Here is a 23,884-nt window from a genome sequence, read left to right on the forward strand (position 1 = left end):
CCTCAACAACTATAAAGACGTTAACTTAGAAAACATGTTAATATGGCAAACGGCTCAGAAATCGGGTGTTATCAAATATATTTTGCTTTGGAACTCACAAAGAGAAACATCTCACCTTTCTAAAGCAAATCTCAAAACCAACTGCTTTAGAAAGAGTCGCAAGGACAAAGGAAACCCTGATAGAACCTCCATAAGATACGGGATGTAACAGGCATGGCATGTCCACACACCTGCAGAGGGTTCGTAGAGATCTAAATCTATGCTTAAGTACCACGTTCGTGTGCGCTGCAGACATACCTCTACCTTGTAGTAACTGTCGATTGTACATCCCGATCAGGACACGAACTGTACCGGTATCGACAGTGGGGTGCTCGGTAAGTGACTTAAGCACTCAAAAGCAAGCACTCCAATGGAATGCCTGGCTTGGCAAGCGATTACCAATTACCGTCGATAAAACTATGCACCCGATGTTATCACATGTGCGGAAATGAAATAAAGCCATGAACGCTGACGTCTCCAGGCGTTTATAACCATCGCAATGTACTCGGCGATTCATAGCTATGATGAGCAGGCATTCGATAATATGAGTGAGGAAAGTGGAAAAAATAAAAGACTATCGTAAAATGGTTGCTCCCTGTTCCAAGTCAAGGCACAGTTGAGCAGGCCAAAAAACATGGCGGCTTCAGACCCCAGCGTGGTATATCCCAGGATATGCCTCAAGACCCCAGAGAGCGAGGTGGCCGAGGGTCCCTAGGTCTTGCCATACGTCCTCCTGCTCTTAGTGTCCTCATATGAGGCCTAACTCGTGTCGTTACCCTTTTTCCCTTTTCATCATTACACCCCCATTTGTTTTTGGTTTCTTGTTTTCATTGTTTAGTTTAGTTTCCTCTGCTGGCCCAAAAGATAAAAGTGATATTTAATTATTTACTATTCCATTTTTTTGTTCTTGTATGCCTATAAGAAGTTATTTATAATCAACGTGATGGTTCTTGTTACTTCAGTCATGCAATTAGGCTCGACTTTTAACCATTTTGGAGGTTAAAGATAGCAGGTATCGATCCACTCATCAGCTGTCTGGGCTCACTTCATCAAAAAAATATATCTCCCTTCGGGGCACAGTTGCAAGCTTCTGCCCAGAGGTACACATTCCAATTTTCAGCTCAATCTCTGTTAATACCAGTAGCTGGGCTTTGCTGCCAGATTTTGGGTCCAAGTTGGATAGGCAACACTTTACCTACCTAACTTCTTGCCACCCCCCCCCCCCAATTCACACAGGTGTTATATCTTGCTGAGCATATTGGATTATGCCTGTTCAGCTAAGAGTGTGATGCATGGTAAAAAAAATAGTGTCAATTTTTATTTCAAAGAGCATATTTTGATCATTTTTATGAAGGAGAACTGAAACTGGGGTTATAGCATCAAGGTGAATGGTAAACAGCCTGCCAAAAATCACCCCCACTCTCCCTTCCTCCCAAAATATATGTACAGTACAACCTGGAACACAAATTAATGAGTTACTCACATGCAGACAATACCCATCCCTCATCTTTACACAGGTACATGAACTAGAGATGGAGAATATGACTTTGCAATCACGCACAAGCCTTCGTGATGGCCTCTTCCATCAGCACCATCAAGTGTTGAGACGGTGTCAGAAACATTGTGCTCTCTGCTGTCAGCTCATCAACAGTCAAAGGAAGGTCATCCTGGGTATGTGGCACTATGCCAAGTATATCTCAGTGGTGCTTTATGTTTGAAGGAGTAAACCAATTTACCTTAATTCGAAGTGCGACTGTTAAACCGTTTAAATTCAGTTCTCACTTCTGCGAAGGGAGGTGATATGGCTTCAGGTTTGTTTTCCGATTCATGTTCAAAATATAACATTAAATTGAAATTAAGATGTTCCTCGATCATAACCTGACGTTTGTGCACAGATGCAGACAGACAGACAGACAGACAGACAGACAGACAGACAGACAGACAGACAGACAGACAGACAGAGTGAACCAATTGCTTTACCCTGCTTTTCGCTTCTCGGTTTGGATAAGAGGTTTATGCATGAACAAGCTGGATTTAAGAAATAAAGATCTTGTCATGACCAAATTTTGGTTTTGAGAACAGTTATGGAACAAAGTTGAGAATTTCAAAAGCCGTTTTTTTTTGTTTTTTTTTTACTTTGAGGTGTTTCACATTGTCCATCGGGAGAGTTTGCGGAGGCTGCTAAGAATTTACAGGTTACCAGAGAAAATAACTAAATCATTTGCTTGCTGTTTAATGGATTTGTTTGCAACGTTATCCATGATGGAGACTTTTCACCCTGGTTTGAAGTGAGAAGCACACAAAAACAAGGATGCACATTGTCATCCACATTTATCCTGATAGTGATTGACTGGCAATGACACATGTGACAGAAGGAAAACAGACTGGGATCAAGTGGATAAATGAAACCCAATTAGAAGATCTTGATTACTCTGATGACCTGTGTTTTGTATCAGAAGTGTATGATGATGTGAAAATAAAGACAAAAAGAGATTGCAGGAGCACAAAAATGGGTTTGAAGATGAACGTGGGAAAGATAAAGACAATGAGGATAAATACTGATGATGAAAGGAAGACTGTGATTGATGGAGAGGAAGTCGAGGAAGTTGAGAAGTTCATTTATCTCAGATTTGTTATCAATAAACAAGGGGGTAGTGAAAGTGATCTCTTGATGAGAATTGCAAAAGTTCAAGCAATGTTTAACTCTATCAAAAATTTGCAATTTCAGACAACTATCACTAAAAATAGGACCACTGGACCTGTAGCTTATCTGGGCCCTGGCCTAACCAAAGTTTGGTAGCATTCTGACTGATGGGTCTGGACAGGAATATTTTTGAAGGAATTTCTGCGATTTCCCCAAAAATTTACTAAGGCCGCTATTTTGACACACTTCTGGTCACGTGATCGGCATTACCTCCACAATTTAACATCAGGATCCTGTCCTAATGTTGGAAGACAAATTTGGTAGTATTCTGAATGATGGGTCTGGAGAAGAAGTTTTTTGAAGGCATTTACGTGATTTTCCCCAAAATTGACGAAGTCGGCCATTTTGACACACATCGGTCACGTGATTGACATGACCTCCGTAATTTAACATCCCTACCCTGGCCTAATGATGCAACCCAAATTTGGTAGCATTCTGGCCGGTGGGTCAGGAGAAGATTTTTGAAGACATTTACTATCTGCCATTTTGACCTACTTAAAGTCACGTGACCAGAATGAGTTTTGACATCCCCGTTACCAGTCAGGAGTGGAACGTTGCTGCCAAATTTCAGCCAGATTGGTCTCAATAGGAGACGGCCGGTGCACGATGGCAATACCTTTTCTGGAGTTCCAATTCCAGATAAGCTAAAAACCAAGATGAAACAATTCAATTCCAATGTCAAATCAGTGTTATTATACGGTGCATAAACATGGAAAATGGGCAAGAAAATGGAAAACAAACTTACGGTCTTCCACCATAAATGTTTGAGAAGTTTTTTTTTCTTCAAATTTTTCAAAATTTGGATTTTCAAATGGCCAATCGGGCAGATTTGATCAGAAAGCCCTGCAGAACAGAAATGCCAAATTTGATGCTTGTATCATAATTTGCACGATTTTTCTACTATCTACTACACCACTGGGACAGGAAGTTTAAAAGTGGTGTGTCCAATGTGGCAGACGCTACTCGCTCAGGCCGACCTCACACAGCCGACACCAAGGAAAACCATCGCATTACGCTGGATGAAGTGGTCTCCGAATTGAACAATAGCCATGGTTCAGCACACCATGTCATTCACAACGTGCTGGGGTTCCGCAAAGTGGGTGCCGAGACAACTTGCACCCAAACTGAAAGAACTCTACTTTTAAACTTCCTGTCCCAGTCGTACACCTGCTGCAGTTATAAACATGCATCAGCATATTGCATTTTCATTCTGCGATGGATTTCACTGGGATCCAGACCCTCACTTCCCAAGAACCAGATGACAGAACATTGCTCCTCCCTGGTGCATGCTTCTAAGGGAGCTGCCATCTTGGAAATGCTCTACTGATGTCATTCGCTCAACGTTGCCAGATCTAAAACAGGCAAAACATGACTCCTACCCATAGACACAACATATGTTGTCTACAACTACACACATTGCATTCTCAAATTTATATCGCCATTTTAAGGTTACGTAATGACTGCCCCTCATATGTGATGACATCTCAAATGAGATATCCATAACCTACTGTATGTTATTTTGGGTAATCAATTGTGATTAGCACTTTTGACGCTTGACCCGATGTACACAAATGTACTTTACTGCAATATGTGAAAACGAGTGGCATCCAGGCATAGCTGTTAGAAGTCAAGTGTCTCACTCTCTTCGATGTCAACACTGACAGCATCCAGGCATTGCTGTTAGAAGTCAAATGTTTCACTCTCTTTGATGTCTACACTGGTGGCAAAAGCTCGTGTATTCTCATCTTGACAGCCAGCCTCTCCTCGACAGGTACAAAATAAGGTGCATGGGTAAACGAGCTGCACAACAGAAACAGTGTGCAGAATGACATGGCTTGTGTGATGAACATCCACATTTGATCAATTCAACAATCTCAGTTGGGGCGACAGTGACATCAGATGACAATGTGACTGGCGTTAATGATTCGGTTGCTTCATCACATGTCCATCCAAACTTCGTGGCATCTAGTGATGGAGGTGAGGAATCAAGGGCCGACTTCCAGGTGGCTGTTTGGATGTGGGCCCGTCAAGCATTTTCTTCAAATGCCTCAGTAATCAGTGGAAGAGTCTTCAGGTTCACCCTCAAAACAGCATTTCACTGCCAGACTAAAGGCATTTCCCATGCACTGTATTAGTTTATGTGGGCGGTATTCTCATCACGGGTGAGTCAGGAAGCGAGCATAATTGGCAAATTTGTGAGAAGTGCTCAAACGGCTCAAAGAAGTGTGTGCGGATCAACAAAAACTCCTGTACCCACTGAAGTTTTTGTTGAAGAAATTTTCTCACTCTGACTACACTGAACAACAAATTTCAAAATTTTTTTATTACTGGAGATGTGTAAAGTGATTAAGACTAATTGGGTACGCTGATTTCAAAAATCATAACTGTTTTGCTGTATCACGTCAGGATTTTCAGGAAAAGAAATATTCCCATTGCCTAGAAGTCAGGATTTCAATGAAATTTACATATGTCTTTAACATGTCTATTTCATACAATTGTTGTTAACTTGTGTTATATTTCTTTCTTTCAGATAAAGATGAGTAGGAGTTCCTGTACCAATCATCCTAACAACTTCTGTTATGTCTGTGGTCGGTATACCAAAAAAGATCAACAGCGAAGTGTATCTACAGCAGTGAAAATGAAGGCCGCCTACTTTCACTACTTCGGGTGTAAGGTGGGGGACCAAGAACAGAGCTGGGCACCACACATCTGCTGCACAAGCTGTCACACAACCTTGACTCAGTGGTTGGTGGGCAAGCGCGCGAGCATGCCATTTGCGGTGCCCATGATATGGCGTGAGCCGCAGAATCATCATGATGATTGTTATTTCTGCTGCACAAGCATCGCCGGCTTCAACAAGAAGAATAAAGGTCACATCAAGTACGCTGACTGCGTCTCTGCTCGTAAACCTGTGCCTCATGATGACGAGAACCCCGTTCCAACACCTCCAGCTGATCAGAACATAGCTGTAAGCAGTGGTGAAGAGGATGGTGATGATGAACCTTTTGAACCCGACACTCAAGAATCACACCTTCTGAACCAGGGAGACTTAAATGATCTTGTAAGAGATCTCTCGCTGTCAAAGGCGAAGGCAGAGCTGCTTGGATCAAGGCTGCAGCAGTGGAATCTACTTGAACCTAACACCAAGATATCCTTGTTCAGAGCACGTCACAGAGACATGGCTGAGTTCTTTGAGATGGAAGACACGATGACATTCTGCAGTGACATCAACGGTCTGTTGAAAGAACTTGGGTGTGATCACGATCCTGCAGACTGGCACCTCTTCATCGACTCGGGGAAGAACAGCTTGAAGGCTGTTTTGCTCCACAATGGCAACGAGAAACCATCAGTCCCACTGGCTCACGCGTTCGGCATGACAGAGACCTATGAGACTATGCGGCAGCTGCTTGATTCCATCAAGTACAATGACTTCAACTGGCACATCTGCGGAGACTTGAAAGTGGTGGCGCTGTTGTTAGGGCTGCAGTCAGGCTACACGAAATACATGTGCTTCCTTTGTCTCTGGGATAGCAGAGACGACAAGAATCACTGGACGAAGAAAGATTGGGAAGAGCGAAAAGAGCATGTACCTGGTCGACACAACGTGAAGCATGTCGCCCTTGTCGACCCACCCAAGGTTTTCCTTCCACCACTCCACATAAACCTCGGATTGATGAAAAGTTTTGTACGGGCAATGGATCTGAATGGGCGTGGGTTTTTATTTGTGAAAACAAGGAAAAGTTTGGCAACACCTTGTCGGAGGCCAAGATCAAGGCTGGTGTCTTTGTTGGACCGCAAATCCGACAGATTATGAAGGACGAAACTTTTCCGACAACTCTAAACCCCAAAGAGCTGGCAGCGTGGAGGAGCTTCAAAGCTGTGACGGACAACTTCTTGGGGAACGAGCGCGCGGACAACTATGAAGAAATAGTGCAGCAGCTGCTGGAGTCCTTCAGGAAACTTGGCTCCAGGATGTCCCTGAAAATCCATTTCCTACACCAGCACCTGAACTTCTTCCCTGACAACTTGGGAGCAGTCTCGGACGAGCACGGCGAGCGATTCCACCAAGAGATTTCACTCATGGAGACGCGTTACCAAGGGCGGCACAACCCGAACATGATGGGCGATTTCTGCTGGTTCCTGCATCGTGAAACTGACACAGAGCAGCACAAACGCAAAGCCAAATGCCTAAAGCATTTTTAATTCCATTCTAGTGGAGTTTTTCTGTAATTTCTATAATTTTGAAGCATTCATGATGAAATAAATGAATAAATGAATTTTTGTAAATTTCATTGAAATCCTGACTTCTAGGCAATGGGAATATTTCTGTTACTGAAAATCCTGACGTGATACAGCAAAACGGTTATGATTTTTGAAATCAGCGTACCCAAATTAGTCTAAATCACTTTACACATCTCCAGTAAAAAAATTTTGTTGTTCAGTGCTATCTGATCAAACCACTCGGATTAAAATCTGGAATGACCGTGATCCCACTTAACATAAAGTAAGTATACTGTCTGGGGCTGGCCATCTCAAATTGAGCCAAACTTTCAGCTTTAGCAAACATGCAAAGATGAACCGAGTATCTAGGATGATTACTCACTATGGGAAGCACACATCACCATGTCATCTTCATCACCAGTTTGTGACAAATTCACCACGGAAACTGTTGTGGGAGAACAAGTTCTGTGCGACCCTGCGAACAACCTGCTGCACCAAAAGAAATGGTCATCTCCATTGCGCACATACGCGTGTCAGCAGACCCCGACAACTGATTACCAATCAAGATGAGAACGCGACAAGGATATTACATTATGGTATAATCCATCACATCAAGTATGACCATCACAAGTAGTCTTTCACCAGTATGCATGCTATGTAGTTTTGAAACAAAATGTAGCGATGACATTAGTCCATTGAACAAATTTTTTCTTGTAGCTGTAGTACAATGAAATACAGTACTTGCTTTCCATTGTGTTACCTTGCAGAGCATGGCCTCGTGGTACCCGATGAACTTGAGGAGTTGTTTTCAGCGTACATGCGTGACACCGACAATGGCAGACTGGGCAAGCTCATTGCGCTCCATGAACTCACCACTGCAGCTTTCAAGGTGACTGGATCGTAAAAGCGAAAAAGCAATTGCATCACATTTTACCAAGAACATTCCAAGCCAATCGTGATTAATACACATTTATTATGGTATAACCAAACGATGTTGGGGAGATTTGCACAACAAACTACCTTGATTTTACGGTGGAGTTCTTAACTAGGAACTGTTTTTTTTTTTTTCAGGAGCACCGTGATCCTGTACTAGAAATGAAACCCTTTCCAAGCTTAAGAGCAGAGCTAGATGAGGAAAAGCAACTGCAAAAATTCTCTTTCACTTCTTTGCCACCCATTGACGATACTGAAAGGTAATTACAAGCATCGATGTGCGCTGTACAGCCAATTACCTCGTTGGAGCACTTTCCACCAAGGGGGTGGGTATGGGAAGAACGATTTGACATTATATCGCAATCACAGTACTTAATTTTTATACGCCTGATATATGTATATATCGGGGCGTATTATGTGATACCGGTCGTCCATCCGTCCGTCCGTCTGTCTGTCCGTCTGTCCATCTGTTCCTGTCCGCACTCTAACTCCCAAAGTTTTCAACTTTCACGTTTCATATTTGGTACATAGGTACAGACTGTGGAGACGGTGTGTCGCGACATACGTTCGTCATCTAAAGTGGTTGCCATGGCAACCAGGATGCCGTTTTCCATGTAGTAGCACAATTCTGTACATACCTTCTTGTTCGGGCGTATATTGTGCTCACTTGTTATCTTTGTTCCCATCTAGCATCAAAGCCTTCAAAAAAAATCCCAGGGCACCACGACAGCAACCAGCGACAGTGGTCACAACACCGCCTATTCACGTCACCAACGCTTCCACCGACAGGCAGGTGGGCTCAAAAAGTAGTTGTTGCACATCGAGTTGGGACCGGGTATTCACAAAAAGGCAACCTCTGCTCACCATTGTGTAGAGACTTTGCAACAGCATCCACATATACAGTACCTCCCTTGGTTAAATTTCTAAATACATTATTGACTCGTTTTTCTTCTTAATTCAATACATTTGTCTGATCCAATATTACAGGATTGATTTATCTTGGATATTCGAATAAAACTGTGATGTTTACTGGGATTGACATTTATTCTTTGTATCAATACTGTTGCGAATTCTCGCCCGCCAGCGTGCGGACGGCCACGTGACTCGAATCGTGGCACGTCACCCACTGGACAGACAATTTAGTCGTGACCCTCTCGGACCAATGCCGGGAGCTAGTCACGGGTGGGGGTTTAACCTCACCACGATCGTGCCAATTGCCCACCCGCACAGGATAGGGTCGCTCGCCAAATTCGATCTACCTAAGTACCTGCGCGAATGGTCGACCGGACGATCGCACCTCGCCGTAGGTCGACTCCGGACATGGGCCGCTTGGGCGGCCCGTTCCATGCTATCGGGATAACCGAGCGGTGTTATCGCCGAGCTGGACGGTTCAGATTAATTACCGGGCGTATTAAGCCCACTACAGACCCTTTACGTGAAGCAGGATGGAGGGTCAATAAAGAAAAGACGAAGCGAAACGGGAAAACAGTTCACACAATGTACATTTATTACGCGACACACGGAAAGCACACATATACAGCCAAACAGTCAAAATGCACATATAGCAGTTAAAACAAAAGAAACAATGATGCAGAGTTACTACCGACTACGCGTACACACGGCAACACTTATACAGTTCTACTTTACAGACGGCGCCAACACACATTTACTCAAAAGCAGAGGAAAGAAGCCACCCTCATAGACAAGGGGGCAGACGGGCCTTTCGGCCAATATGCGCGCGTGACCTGAAGGAGCGGCCAGGCCCGCGAGACCGGGGGGGGGGGGGTCCTACCCGCGTCCTCGTGACGCGTTGGCGGACGAGCCGCAGATGTGGCCGCGTGGCTGTGCCCCGACTCTGTGCTCCTTGGCGGGTTTCGTTGGCACGACATTTGGAGTGGGGTGGGAACAGGGCCCCCTTTTTGCACTATCTCAGCGTGGGGGGAAAGAGGGAATTGTTGATGCCCTGGGGGAGGAGAATGGCTGGCTGGCTTGGGTCCCGCTACGAGCGATCTCACACCGCGACCTCGTCGCCGACCGCCGTTGTTCTCGCCTCGGACCCGAGCTCCTTTGCCTCTTCCCGCAACTCTCCTCAGCCAACTGCAGAACCCAACTCGCTGCCACATCAACGACTCGACTCACTCTGCCCTGCCGACACACACTGCTACTGCCACACTCTGCCCGATTCGCCTTGTGCTCGCGTTTTTATAGGCCGGAAGGAGAAAACAATATGCAAATATCCGGATCAGGATGACCTCGGGGGCGGAGCCACACTCGCCAATTGGACGGAGGAAAAGTGGGCGTGAATCTCCCCTGATCCTAGAATTTGCATATATCGATTTCACACAGACGCACCCGGAGGCGGGGCCAAGCCGCTCCACACTTGCTAATTGGACGGATCAGAAGTGGGCGTGTAGCGTTCTTGATCCGAATTCTCCCTCGGAAAGGCCGTTATTTGCACTCGCGGCTCGGTGCGTATCGCTGAACGAGCCCAAGACAGCCCGACGCTCAGTGTTCACAGGTGGTGCGGGAATGGCTGTAGAAGGAGAGAGGTGAGGGTGGTGGAGGTTTTATCGATGGTTGTTTGATGGTTATGATGCCGTTTGGGAATGACGGTGATGCGATGTTTGCGGGATTGAGTTGTGAAGGTAAAGGTTGTGGCTGTTGGCGTTGTTGTTGTTGTCTGAGGGTTGGAGCGTGGTTGCAGTTGGTGACAATGGCTGGCATGGTGGTTGTTGTGTGATGGCGGTTGAGACGTGGTTGGTTCAAAATAGATAGAACAGAAAAACGGCTATCTCAAAGCGTCGCAGCCCGAATGAATCACATAAATTCCCTCTAAACAACGAGTTTGGGGCTAACTACACATGTACTTAGAGTTACCTCACCTCCGGGCCCTGAATGGTGGTTTGCGAATTTCCACAGCCGTAACAATACATTATTGATAGTAAATGAGTAAGTGGAACACGAGACTTTGTCAAAGTGAGTGTCTGTCTGGGTCAGCAGACGGTTTAAACTGTACGGCCTATTACCGTTCATTTTACTTTTTCAATACACAAGTACATATAATTAACGAGGACGGCACTCAATGGAGCGCATACCTCCGCCAGGCTGAATAGTTTACGTTTTGTAGCCCACTGATAGGCCGGATCTGAATCCGGACCTTAACCAAAATCTAATCGGCTTGTTCTTGTCACCCAGCCGACTCATCCACCAAGTTGTGAAACAACTCCTCCACAACTTTTTGAAATATCGTGCTGTATATCGTTTTTGGCCCCATCTCTCAATTGTGAAGAATCACTTTTAAAATTCTAGTTTCCAGATCCGGATATTCACCAAAATCTAATAAATTTGGCCTTGTCACACACCCAACCTCTCCGCCAAGTTTTGTCATTCCAACTGACAACTCCATCTTTGTATATTCGGGTCCCTCCTGATACTCCAGTGCTGTATTTGGTCAGTTATTTGGTTAAAAATTTCTAGTGTCCGGATCTTCACCAAAATCAAATCAATTAGTCCTTGTTACACACCCAAGCTGTCCACCGAACTTCTTCTGAATCCGTCCTCACAGAGACACAGACAAACAGCCATGGGTGAAAACATAACCTCTGTCCATCTTCGGTGGGGGAGGTAATAAAAAAACAAGTGAAATCCTTCAATACAGCGTGTGTGGTGAATCAAATGAGTACACTAATGTTAAAATATGCAATTTATGCTTTTTTAGTTGAAAAACAATTAAAAAGCATACTTAATATTTGAAATGTAAAAATCTTGTTATTATTGTGATAAGCACCTTTATATTGTTGAGGATTCGCGCCCGCCGGCGTGCGGACGTCCACGTAACTCGAATCGCGGCACGTCGCCCACCGGACGGACAATCCAGTCGTGACCCTCTCGGACTAACGCCGGGAACCAGTCACGGGTGGACCTTTCGGTCTCACCGCAATCGAGCCAATCGGCCCCCGCGTGGGATAGGGTTGCTCGCCAAATTCGACCTACCTAAGTACCCACACGGAGGGGAGACCTGGCGATCGCACCTCGCCGCAGGTCGACTTCGGACACGGGCCACTTAAGCGACCCGTTCCGTACTATCGGGATAACCGAGCGGTGTTATTCGTCGGCCTCGACGGTTCGATTAATTATCGGGCGTCTTAGCCCACGACCAACCCTTTACGTGAAGCAAGATGGGGATTCAATGAAAGAAATGACGAAGCGAAGCGGGAAAACAGTTCAATAATAAGCACATTTATTTCGCGATGAACGGAAAGCACACATATACAATTCCACCAAAAGCACATGGAAAAGAAGAAGACAAAAAGCAAATGCAACAATGCAGATCTATCCGACTACCGGGCACTCGGCAACACTTATACAATTTTACTTCACAGACGGCGCCGACAACACATATTCCCAAAGCAAAAGAAAAGAGAACCACCCTCCAGAATGAGGGGGGTAGGCGGGCCTGGGGCCGAGACCGTGTCGGGCCTACCCGTCTGATGATGAGACGCGGAGCGGCGGTGGTGCCTCAACTCCGCGGGCCTCGCGGACAGTGTCTGGTAGGGGGTGGGAAGGGGGCCCCCTTTTGTCGCACTATCTCAGCGCGGGGGGAAACAGGAGGGGGTTGCTGATGCTCGGGGAAAGGAGGATTTCACAAAATCGCGGTTCCCGCGACGAGAGTCTCCACCACGACCTCGGTCGCGCCGCCGGCCTTTCTCTCCGCAATTCCCCGAATCAGACGCGAGCACCCCCTCGTCCGCCTTCGCCGCCGCCGCCTCTCCACAGCTCCGTCCTCTTCACTCCGACTCCGCGAACTCCCAACTGCGAACTGCTAACTGCTAACTGCTAGCTGCGAACTGCTCTCTACTCCACTTCCAACTCCGAACTCTTCCTCCTGCGAACTCAACTGCCTCGACTGACGAACGCGGCCCCTTATATCCCCCGTGGCCTCGCTCCTTCATCTTTGACCCTCTGCCTCCGACCTTTCACCTCGCTCCCCATTGGCCCGAGGAAAAGTGGGCGTGAATGCTTTTTGATCCATGAATTTGCATATAGCGACCGCCCTCCAACGCCCTGGAGGCGGGGCCAAATCGCCCCTCGCTCACCGATTGGACGGAACAAAAGTGGGCGTGAGTCGTTTTTGATCCGTTTTTCTTCGGAAAGTCCGCGATGCTTTTGAACACGCTGCACGGTGCGCGCCCTACACAAGTCCAGCATCGGTGCCCACGAGTGGCACGAGATGACGGTGATGCGATGGTGGCGAGTTGTGACGGTAAAGGTCGTGGCGGTTGTGGTGAAGCGGCGTTGTGGTTGGTGGTTGTTGTTGTGATGGCTGTTGAGACGTGGTTGGTGGTGGTAATAATGGCGGTTGGTCCAAAATAAAGATAGTAAAAGAAAAAGGGCTATCCTGAAGAGTCGCAGCCCTCATGAATGACATTTATTCCCTCTAGACAACGGGTTTGGGCCTAACTACACATATACTTACCGAGATATCTCACCGAAGGGACCTGAATGGTGGTTTGCGAATTTGGTCAACCACAACACTACCCCCTCCCCTTTTTACAGACTCGTCCCGAGTCGTCAAATTTTCGTGTGCCATCATGTGTAGTTTTCCCCTAGTACATTTTACCTACGGATCCCTGAGTGCGACATTCATGGTATTCGTGTCCCCAAAATAAATAACCTAAGGGCTGAGTAACTACCTAAACAAACTCACACGGACGACTTAAATAAAATTGCCGGCGCTAAGACAAACATGCCGGGGGCGCACTCATATTTACAGTACATCTTAACCTTAACTTACAAATTTTACACTAAACCATGGCCCAGGATCAATGAACTCTGCAAAAGGAAAGCAGTTAACAGGGAGCCAGGCTGCTCGCATGCAGTCTCTGGCTCAAAACAATGCAGGTGACAGGGAACGTGGCCGGCTGCTCACACGCAGTCCAAGGCCTTCCCTTTTGAACTGAACGCAGTGAACCACAACGGTGCATGGGCCGCACAAACGTAGTCTCCGTGCCAGCTCAAGTGGCACACGCAATGAACACAACGAATGGGTGGATGAATACAAACACGGTGCACGGGCCGCCACTGCAGGCCCGTGTTGTAGCTGCCAACAGGGCAGTTCTCGCAGCTTGCAAATTGTTGCCTTGCGGATCCTGGCGCACATGGAAATGAACAGGGGGGGGGGGCAAAGCAAAAATTGAACGGGGCTGGTGAACAGGGGCAGTGGGCATGGCATGGCAAAGGCAGCAGGCAAACACAGCCCGCAGAAGAAGGCCGCTGCAGGCAAACACAGCCCGCAGAAGAAGGCCGCTGCAGGCAAACACAGCCGGCAGATGAACTGGCCGGCACAGGCCTTGAAGTACCACAGCTGCAGATGATCCGGCCGGCACAGGCCTTGCAGCAACACAACAGCTGCCGATGAAGTGGGCCGGCACAGGCCTTGAAGAAAAACAGCCAGCCAGCTGAAGTGGCCGGCACAGGCCTTGAAGCAAAACACGGCCAGCCGATGAAGTGGCCAGCCTTTGCCGTTCAGTAGAGGTTGGTGGAGGGAGTGCGGTGGTGCTGGCCACTCGGAAGGCGGGCTCGGACCTACCTACCTGTCTCCCTCCCACCTATCGCCTTTGCCTCTCACTGTCCATACCCACTCCCTTAATTTGTCAAACCCCAATTTAGCCACAACTTCTTTTCTTTATTTTTACTTCCCCACTATAAATCGTCCCCTAACCCCCTTTATCGTCCTTGTTCGGCTAACCTATCCTGTCACCGAGCCTACTCCCAACCCCTACGTTCCCTTCCCGGAGGGGAATAAGGGAGAGCTAACGTCCTGTGTCGAGGCCCAACGAAGCCACAGAATGGCCTCCCCAGAGTTCGGCGATCTTAACACCAAGTGGGTCCAGCGGCCCACAACGACAGCGAGGGGATGGATGGTGCGGAGGGGTACATCTCCTAATCTACCCTAACCATTTAACTGTTAAACTACCCCGGGGCTTTCAACAAGCGCCTCTCGCTTAAACTATTGGTTCTAACAACCCAGATTCCCGTCGCCTGTGTTGGTGTCCTCACAATTTCGGGCCTCGCCCCCCCCAATTTTCTCTCCGTGCCCTCACACGGTCTCATGGCTGGGACACGTGGCCCCCTTTGGCAGGCACGACCCTCTGCCGATTCTCCGACGATGGCACCCCCGGGCACTACACTGCCTCCGAGCCTACCAGCTCCCTAACACCGGGGAGTTCCCCCCCCTGGCACCTCCCCTGAAACGCACACGTGGCAGGCTGGCTTCCCAGGCCCCTTTCCGAGGGTCACCCTTGCCCACAACACTGCCCACGCGGCTAATGGCGCCCCGGGCCCCCGCACCAAGCAGGCACACCCGTGCCCACTACGCTATCCCGGCCCTCCATGGGCCCTTGGCGTACCACGGCCGACTAGCCTGGTGCCCGGGGTACCCACTCAGCGATACTCACCTTTCGCAGCCACACTCCCAAGCCCGTCAACAGGGCTCCTGCACCCCTCCGAACGGGTTTCGAGCCTACACACCCACCAACAACAAAACGACCTCCATTTTTCAATTTGACTAACCCCCTAACTCACTTTATACTGACCCCGGGGTCCCTTGGGCGGGAGTCACTCCTCCCCCCCCCAATCACTCATCGCACCATGCATTCCCCATTCGCTCCATTCACACAGACCCGCTGGCCTCACTCACTCAACAAGTACTCACCTCACAACTCACCAACTCTTCAACACACACACCACTGAACTCTGCCATCCTCCTAACTACATCCCCTAACTAACTCGTGCTCCCACGTCGTCCCTTAAACTACAGCACGTTCCTTTTAACACTACGTAGCTAAACTACGTCCCCTCTACACATTCACAAGTCTGTCACTGTCTCCAAATAAATCATTTTATTTCCCAACCTAAAGCTCACTAAATCCCTCTACCTAATCCATTCCACGGACTCCATGAGGACTTACCCCTGCCCCATGAAGTCGGTCTAACTAATCTAACCCTTCCCCCTAACTAGTTTCCATCCTGTGCCCTGGCAAGGGGGTCTTCCACCCCTTGCCCAGGAATCCTGTGCACCCGAAAGTGAGGCTTGCTTTTTTTTTTTTCTTTTTTTTTTCCATGCGCAGCACCAGCGCGGCAACTCGCGCACTTTGCACCTGCCTGTGACGTCATGCAGCTGCACGTGTACCTCGTCCCTCCTTGGACGGTACCATCCGGCAGGGATACCCCTCCTGCCGGATTCCAACCACACGTGCAGCCATGACGTCACCGTGCGCATAAAAAAAAACACAAGCCCCACGTCTCGAGGGGTTCCCCACGCGAACACATGTGCTTTGCCCGTTGGAGCTTAACACACACGATCGCGTGGAGAACCCGTCCGGTCCAAATCCGTTATCCTGCCTAAACTTTGTCCGTCCGCGGGATCGGCAAATCCACCGCGTGCGTTTCCGGACCGGGACTTCATTCCCGCAAGCGAGCACGTGGGGGTCTCGTGCGTTGCACAGCACGAACCTCGTGCTCACTGCTGGGTGAACCCGGCACGGTTCCCGAAACAACTACAGCCGCTACTCGGCTTTCTTTCTTCCCATGCCGCCGTCGTCGTCGCCATTCAACACACGCACACCTGCGTGTTACGACGCTCACACTCCATTCCATTAAATTCACACCGGGAGACGCGGCTGCGTGCTCCCGCATGCCAACCGACATCTCCCTCACATACCGCTCTCTCACACACACGGTCTCCCTTGCACACAGCGACCTTGCACACGGCCGTTCACTCACGCATGCGGGGGCACTCACCCGCGGTTCCTCATCCACACACCGTGCCTCACTCACACACGCGGGGGCACTCACCCGCGGTGCCTCACTCACACACGCGGGGGCACTCAACCGCGGTTCCTCATCCACACTGGCCGTTTCATCCACACACGCGGGGGCACTCACCCGCGGTGCCTCATCCACACAGGCCGTTTCATCCACACACACGGCCTCACTCACACACGGTGCCTCACCCACACACGGCGTGCTGGGAAGCACGTACTCTGGCACCATCGCCACCACACCACTCACACACGGGGTCGCTTCCACACACGGGAACGCACTCACACCTTGCACCACACACACAGGGACAACCACACTGGGGATTCGTGTCCCCACAAGAGTCTCCGGGGCCTCTATACCCCCCAAGCTTTCCGTGCACCCGTCCGCAGCACTCGTCCCCTCAACCTCGCAAAGCACGACCGAACTCACCTGGTCGTGACTCGCATCAAGGGGGCATACTCCCTCCCCTCGTTCCTGGAGGAGGCCATCCAGCTGCTCGCACTGGGTCTCCACCCAGTCCACCAGCTCACCCCCATTGTCCTCCACTACCTCCGTGTGTGTGTGTGCGTCACTTACCCCGTCTTCATCGTGCAGTCTTCCCTCCATCGTTCCCATCTCCCGTGTCTCTGCCAACTCTTCACCCTTTACCTCCCTTGTCTCAACTATTATTATTTCCTTTGTCGTCACCTCGTGTCTCGTCTCACACGTTTTGGTCTCCCCATTTAATTTTTCCCTTTCGGTCACCGTCGATTCTTCTGTCACGATCCTCGCCCAACACGCCCCCCGAATTATTTTTTTACCCGCCTCCACCGCGGGCTTGTCAGCCGCTGCACCCCCTTCCAGCTCGTTCGCTCCTACACGTGGGGTCGCCATTTTGAGTTCCCTGCGAACGGCCTTCATGCCCGCCTGCAGGCATCGGCCCATGTTCTGCGTCTCACCCCGGAGTTTTTTCGTTTCTTCCTTCATGTTCATTTCGTTTTTCATTTCATTTGTATTTGTATCTATCCTTTCGTTCATGCCCTTCATTTCGTCTTTCATATCCGCATTTATTTGTTGTGTATTCGCATCCATCCTCGTTTTCACTTCGTCCATTTGCTTGTTCATGTTCGCATTCATCTTCGCTGTCATTTCCGCATTCATTTGTGCCAGCATGGTGAATAGCTGGGCCATGTCGGGTGCGCTTGGGTGAGCCGTTTCGGCAGGGGTCGGGGAAGGGTTTTGGTGGAGAGGGGGGGGGGAGGTGTCATACACTGCGGCCGCTGCCGCACCCATTTCGGGCTCTGGGTTCAGTTGGGCGAGTTCGTTTTCCTGTACACCCAACATTTCCTGCACGGGGATTTCATCCTGAGCCATGGATTCTACACATTCTACATCCATTTCTAATACCCCCGGCTCCCGCTCGCCTTGAGACGCCATCTTGCTTCTCGTGAAGGTTTAATTTAGCTCGCTCGTAATTTGGAGGGAATCGGGGGTCGCTCCTCTCACCCCTGGACCGATTCCCGTGAATTTAGCCGGAGACAGGAGAGCCCGTTTTCCCGTTCTCCGTTACCAGTGCCGTGAGGAGGGCGATGGGTTTATATCGCACGACCTGACACCAGTGTTGAGGATTCGCGCCCGCCGGCGTGCGGACGGCCACGTAACTCGAATCGCGGCACGTCGCCCACCGGACGGACAATCCAGTCGTGACCCTCTCGGACTAACGCCGGGAACCAGTCACGGGTGGACCTTTCGGTCTCACCGCGATCGAGCCAATCGGCCCCCGCGTGGGATAGGGTTGCTCGCCAAATTCGACCTACCTAAGTACCCACACGGAGGGTAGACCGGGCGATCGCACCTCGCCGCAGGTCGACTTCGGACACGGGCCACTTAAGCGACCCGTTCCGTACTATCGGGATAACCGAGCGGTGTTATTCGTCGGCCTCGACGGTTCGATTAATTATCGGGCGTCTTAGCCCACGACCAACCCTTTACGTGAAGCAAGATGGGGATTCAATGAAAGAAATGACGAAGCGAAGCGGGAAAACAGTTCAATAATAAGCACATTTATTTCGCGATGAACGGAAAGCACACATATACAATTCCACCAAAAGCACATGGAAAAGAAGAAGACAAAAAGCAAATGCAACAATGCAGATCTATCCGACTACCGGGCATTCGGCAACACTTATACAATTTTACTTCACAGACGGCGCCGACAACACATATTCCCAAAGCAAAAGAAAAGAGAACCACCCTCCAGAATGAGGGGGGTAGGCGGGCCTGGGGCCGAGACCGTGTCGGGCCTACCCGTCTGATGATGAGACGCGGAGCGGCGGTGGTGCCTCAACTCCGCGGGCCTCGCGGACAGTGTCTGGTAGGGGGTGGGAAGGGGGCCCCCTTTTGTCGCACTATCTCAGCGCGGGGGGAAACAGGAGGGGGTTGCTGATGCTCGGGGAAAGGAGGATTTCACAAAATCGCGGTTCCCGCGACGAGCGTCTCCACCACGACCTCGGTCGCGCCGCCGGCCTTTCTCTCCGCAGTTCCCCGAATCCGACGCGAGCACCCCCTCGTCCGCCTTCGCCGCCGCCGCCTCTCCACAGCTCCGTCCTCTTCACTCCGACTCCGCGAACTCCCAACTGCGAACTGCGAGCTGCGAACTGCTCTCTTCTCCACTTCCAACTCCAAACTCTTCCTCCTGCGAACTCAACTGCCTCGACTGACGAACGCGGCCCCTTATATCCTCCGTGGCCTCGCTCCTTCATCTTTGACCGTCTGCCTCCGACCTTTCACCTCGCTCCCCATTGGCCCGAGGAAAAGTGGGCGTGAATGCTTTTTGATCCATGAATTTGCATATAGCGACCGCCCTCCAACGCCCTGGAGGCGGGGCCAAATCGCCCCTCGCTCACCGATTGGACGGAACAAAAGTGGGCGTGAGTCGTTTTTGATCCGTTTTTCTTCGGAAAGTCCGCGATGCTTTTGAACACGCTGCACGGTGCGCGTCCTACACGAGTCCAGCATCGGTGCCCACGAGTGGCGCGAGATGTCGGTGATGCGATGGTGGCGAGTTGTGACGGTAAAGGTCGTGGCGGTTGTGGTGAAGCGGCGTTGTGGTTGGTGGTTGTTGTTGTGATGGCTGTTGAGACGTGGTTGGTGGTGGTAATAATGGCGGTTGGTCCAAAATAAAGATAGTAAAAGAAAAACGGCTATCCTGAAGAGTCGCAGCCCTCATGAATGACATTTATTCCCTCTAGACAACGGGTTTGGGCCTAACTACACATATACTTACCGAGATATCTCACCTCAGGGACCTGAATGGTGGTTTGCGAATTTGGTCAACCACAACAATATATAACAGAAGGAATGAAATCGTTCGATACAGCGTGGCAGGGGGCCGCAAAAGAATGATTGTAAGTAAATTTCAACGACTAATGCATGATGAAACACTTGTTTATGGCTAATATTAAAGAGAATGATGGCATAAGAAGAACTTAGCTTTCTGCGTTCGGCGCGAAATGCCATGGTGGACGGAAATGACGTCTTTCGTTCGTTCGTTCGTACATGAGGGGAGCGTTTCTTCGTTTTTTTTTTTCGTCAAGCAATAAATTAAATGGTTTTCACATATATAAAACATTAGCTTCACAAATTTCCATTGAAATACTCAAGTATTTCCATCAATTGTCACCATTTCCGTCGAGGTTACGCACTGCATCTACCGGACGGCCGACATTGGCTGTCTTGAGGCACCTGGGGGGGGGGGGACACCGGACCCACCGGAGACGTGGTAGACGACGCCGGGGATATTTCAAACTCGGTGCAATTGTATACAGCGCACGCGCTGTAATAAGTGGAGGCCTTTGATCGAGCTTCAGTGAGTTTGCGTCGTCAAGAAACAATGAGACTCGAACCAATCCCGGACGGGTCACCACTGCATCGCAGTATATTTGACTGAAGGTGCAGGAATGTGGAATTTGTTCTGAAAGCACCTCCTTGGCTCCTCTTATTCACCACCTGTTTGTGAAAGACAATGAGAGATCATTAACATCCACCACCGAACGGTGCTAGCAGACGGGTTCACTTCCTCCCAATGGACGGTGCACAGATTGAAGCCTCACCATGCATGTGAAACACCAGGGTGACAATTTATAGGTGGGTTGGGATTCAAATTCAGGTGAGACAGGTCTAGGTTTACCTGCCAACTCCACGTATAATTAGTGAGAAATATATTTTTTACAAATTATATGTGCTTGCATATTGAAAAATAAAATTAGAGTCTAATTCGTAAAACAACATACCATTTCCATTCTGACTACTTCTGGATAAACATTTTATTTTAATCTCCAAAGAGAACGGTTTGTTAAAAGATTTGGAAATTTTTATTTTTCTGTACAAAATATCAGCAAATGGAACTGTAAGATTGTTTGTTTTCACACGTTTGACACATGTTCTGCTCTTCTCCACCCCACTCCCTCCTCGCCATCCCCTATCGGTGGTAATTTTAGACACGGTATACAGGGAGTTTGGCAAGCCAAAGCGAGCGCTGCACGAGCTCACAGTCTCCACCAGCCGACCCTCTTCTTTGGTGCTCACTTCCACAGGCCGGAATTTCTCGGGCAGTCCCCTCAAAATTTACAGAACTAACTGGCACACGGTTCGGGGCAACAATTTCTGGGCGACGACGAGTCATACGGCTTCCAAAACGGAGATACGGTTTTCACCATGGTGAGGATACCCGTGGGAAAGGCGTTTTGTGAACTTTGTCGTATGTTTATGGTTTGAAGTAGATTTAGCCAAAATCCCAGGTCAAACAACTGCAACCACCAGTTTGTGTAAAATGATGCTGTATTTTTGGTGATTGGTTCTTTATGAATGCACAGAGATGTTAATGTTATCAACAAAGTATTTCAAAGAATATAAAAGCCATCTAAAACAAAGCATTTGTTTCTTCCAAAACAAATCTGTTCTTTTCCCTTGATGCCCAAGGACTGCTGAATTAAAATGGCAAAGGAAAAGAAAAACTCACAGAAGTAAAACACCCGATTTCCGAGCCGTTTGCCGTATTAACGTGTTTTCTAAATTACCGAGCCATTTTTTTCCCCACCCATCACACGCAGCTGTTTATAAAGAATAATGTTTGTGATCATATTAATGAAACGTCTATAAAAATGGAATGTTGTTTTTCGGTGAAAGCTACTCAAGGTTTCTGGGTTTTACACACTACGTACTGTAGTTGGTAATCAAACTGACTCCAACCTGCCGATTCCCGAAAAATTGCCAATATCAGCTGAGCGTGTGTGTGTGTGTGTGTGTGTGTGTGTGTGCGCGTGCGCGCGCGTTTCTTGAAGCATAACATTCTCTCTGATAACTCCCCTACCCCCATCTCTATCTCTCTAACTCGACAGTGCAGCACCTCCATTATGTGTGCGTGCGCGCGCACACACACACACACACACACACACACACACACACACACACACACACACACACACACACACACACACACACACACACACACACACACACACACACACACACACGTACATCTCTGAAAGGAATGGATGGCAAACCATCCCATCCACTTTCTTAATAATCCTCTTGAGGAAGTTCAGTCACTCAAACTCCTGGGTCTCAATATCGGCCACAATTTTTCTTGGGTGAACCACATTTCAAAGTTGGCCTCCAAAGCGAGTCACTAACTGGGCATCCCCCGTCATACAAAGTCCTCCCTTGGCACAACCGAACTCCGAGCCACTTACAAGACCTTCATCTGCAACTTGTTGGAGTACCGCTCTCTCCTATGACCTGGCTCCCATGACTCACACCTTGCTTGGCTTGACCCCCTGGTAACCAAGGACTTCACAATCATTGGAATGTCCCACGATGAAGTGAAGTTTATGGGCCTATGACTCTTCCATTGCAGACAGGTCGGTTGTCTCTGTGTTCTTCCGCCTCCTTCCTGATCTTGCACCCTCTGCTCTTTCTGTGCTTTGTCGCCCCAGGTTCCAGCATGACACATGCGGTCCACCAGCCATTCTGGTGAAATTCCCAAAATCCAGAACCACTGCTCACCTCCACTTATTTGTTCCTCTTTTTTTCCGGCCTGTGGAATCAACTTCCACACTCTCTTCAATCTCATTCTTCCCTCAAGGTCTTCAAGAAAGCTTTTCACCACCATCTCAGATCATCCCCCATCCAAAACCATGATCTTTTCAACCTGTTAGCACCCCCCCCTCCCCCCAGACCCATGAAGCCCATCTCATAGAAAAATTTACAGTACTTCCATCCTGAGAGTTTATCCATATTGTTCTCCCCTTGCATCCTCACCTACCCTCCTTTCCTCACCACTTACTTTATTTGTCAAAATCTCCCCCTAATTTACTTTTTCAACCCTGCTGTTGATGTCCCCCCCCTCCCTCCGTCCCATTGCATCCTGCCCTGTTCAATGTTTTCGCTCTTCCACGAGCCTGAGCCTTGCATACAAAAAATAATAATACTGATGTGCATGCGTTTGGTTGAAAATTTTGCATGGACCTCTTTCTTTCACTTCCCTCCCTACAGTATTTCCAGGGCATCGCAGGCCACCACCATCTGACTGTCAATACCAGCACTGTCATACAAGCAGTGATGAAAGCATCGCGACCGAGAGCTCACTTGGTGGACATCGAGGAGGCGTTGAGCCCAATCCTGGCGGCTCTCAATCGAGTGAGCTGGACAATACAGCAGACATATGCATCGGGCAAACAGAATGCGGCGCAGCAGTGCCTGCAGTTCTCAAACAGGGAGGAGGAGCTGGAACAGACTCGTTAACACCGAACCTGTCACAAATGCTTCATCTTGGGGTAATTACAAATTGTAAACAAGTGAGCATGAGAATCATCATTGACACTTGAAACATAGATTAGAAATAAAATGCACATTTGATGGTTAAGATTGTGGAAGATAATGTTGTAAATTCATTCAACCTGCAGAAACACGAAATATCAAAGAACAGGAAGAATAGTCTTGTGGAAGGTGCAAGGAAAAAAAACAAGTCTCTGTGGCACCAGAACCAAATTTGAGACCATCATTTTTATAATGCGAGATTGTGTCTTGGGAACAAGAGGCTGCTGGGATTAAAATATAAAAACAAATTATCCAGGTTTCTGATGAGGAGAGTAGAAGTATTTTTCTTTGGGGGATTGGGGGGGG

The 23,884-nt window shown here is 48.7% G+C and overlaps 1 protein-coding gene and 1 long non-coding RNA gene across 8 annotated transcripts in view; one reads left to right on the plus strand and one right to left on the minus strand.

The window, feature by feature from the left end:
- Window positions 1–23,884, plus strand: part of KIF19 (kinesin family member 19) — a 98,556-nt gene that overhangs the window by 66,742 nt on the left and 7,930 nt on the right. For all 5 annotated transcript variants that reach the window (XM_085892837.1, XM_085892834.1, XM_085892836.1 and 2 more), the window contains 6 exons: window positions 1,557–1,710; window positions 7,732–7,853; window positions 8,036–8,157; window positions 8,588–8,690; window positions 21,199–21,418; window positions 23,255–23,535. In XM_085892837.1, coding sequence (XP_085748963.1) covers window positions 1,557–1,710; window positions 7,732–7,853; window positions 8,036–8,157; window positions 8,588–8,690; window positions 21,199–21,418; window positions 23,255–23,535 — 1,002 coding nt within the window. The remainder of the gene's footprint in view (window positions 1–1,556; window positions 1,711–7,731; window positions 7,854–8,035; window positions 8,158–8,587; window positions 8,691–21,198; window positions 21,419–23,254; window positions 23,536–23,884) is intronic.
- Window positions 1,704–23,475, minus strand: LOC147022179 (uncharacterized). Of its 3 annotated transcripts, none has more exons than XR_015061099.1 (5): window positions 23,348–23,475; window positions 20,471–20,707; window positions 7,725–7,857; window positions 7,347–7,450; window positions 1,704–4,849 (listed from the first exon to the last, which is right to left on the minus strand). It is a non-coding gene; the product is annotated as an uncharacterized LOC147022179 (long non-coding RNA). The 3 variants fall into 3 exon arrangements; XR_015061098.1 differs by having other exon boundaries at window positions 7,347–7,453; XR_015061100.1 differs by lacking the exon at window positions 20,471–20,707 and having other exon boundaries at window positions 7,347–7,453; window positions 23,348–23,474.

This window comes from Eptatretus burgeri, chromosome 8 (assembly GCF_056783735.1).
Source record: "Eptatretus burgeri isolate ZD-2024b chromosome 8, Ebu_testis_v1, whole genome shotgun sequence".
In the NCBI taxonomy this organism is placed as follows: Eukaryota; Metazoa; Chordata; class Myxini; order Myxiniformes; family Myxinidae; genus Eptatretus; species Eptatretus burgeri.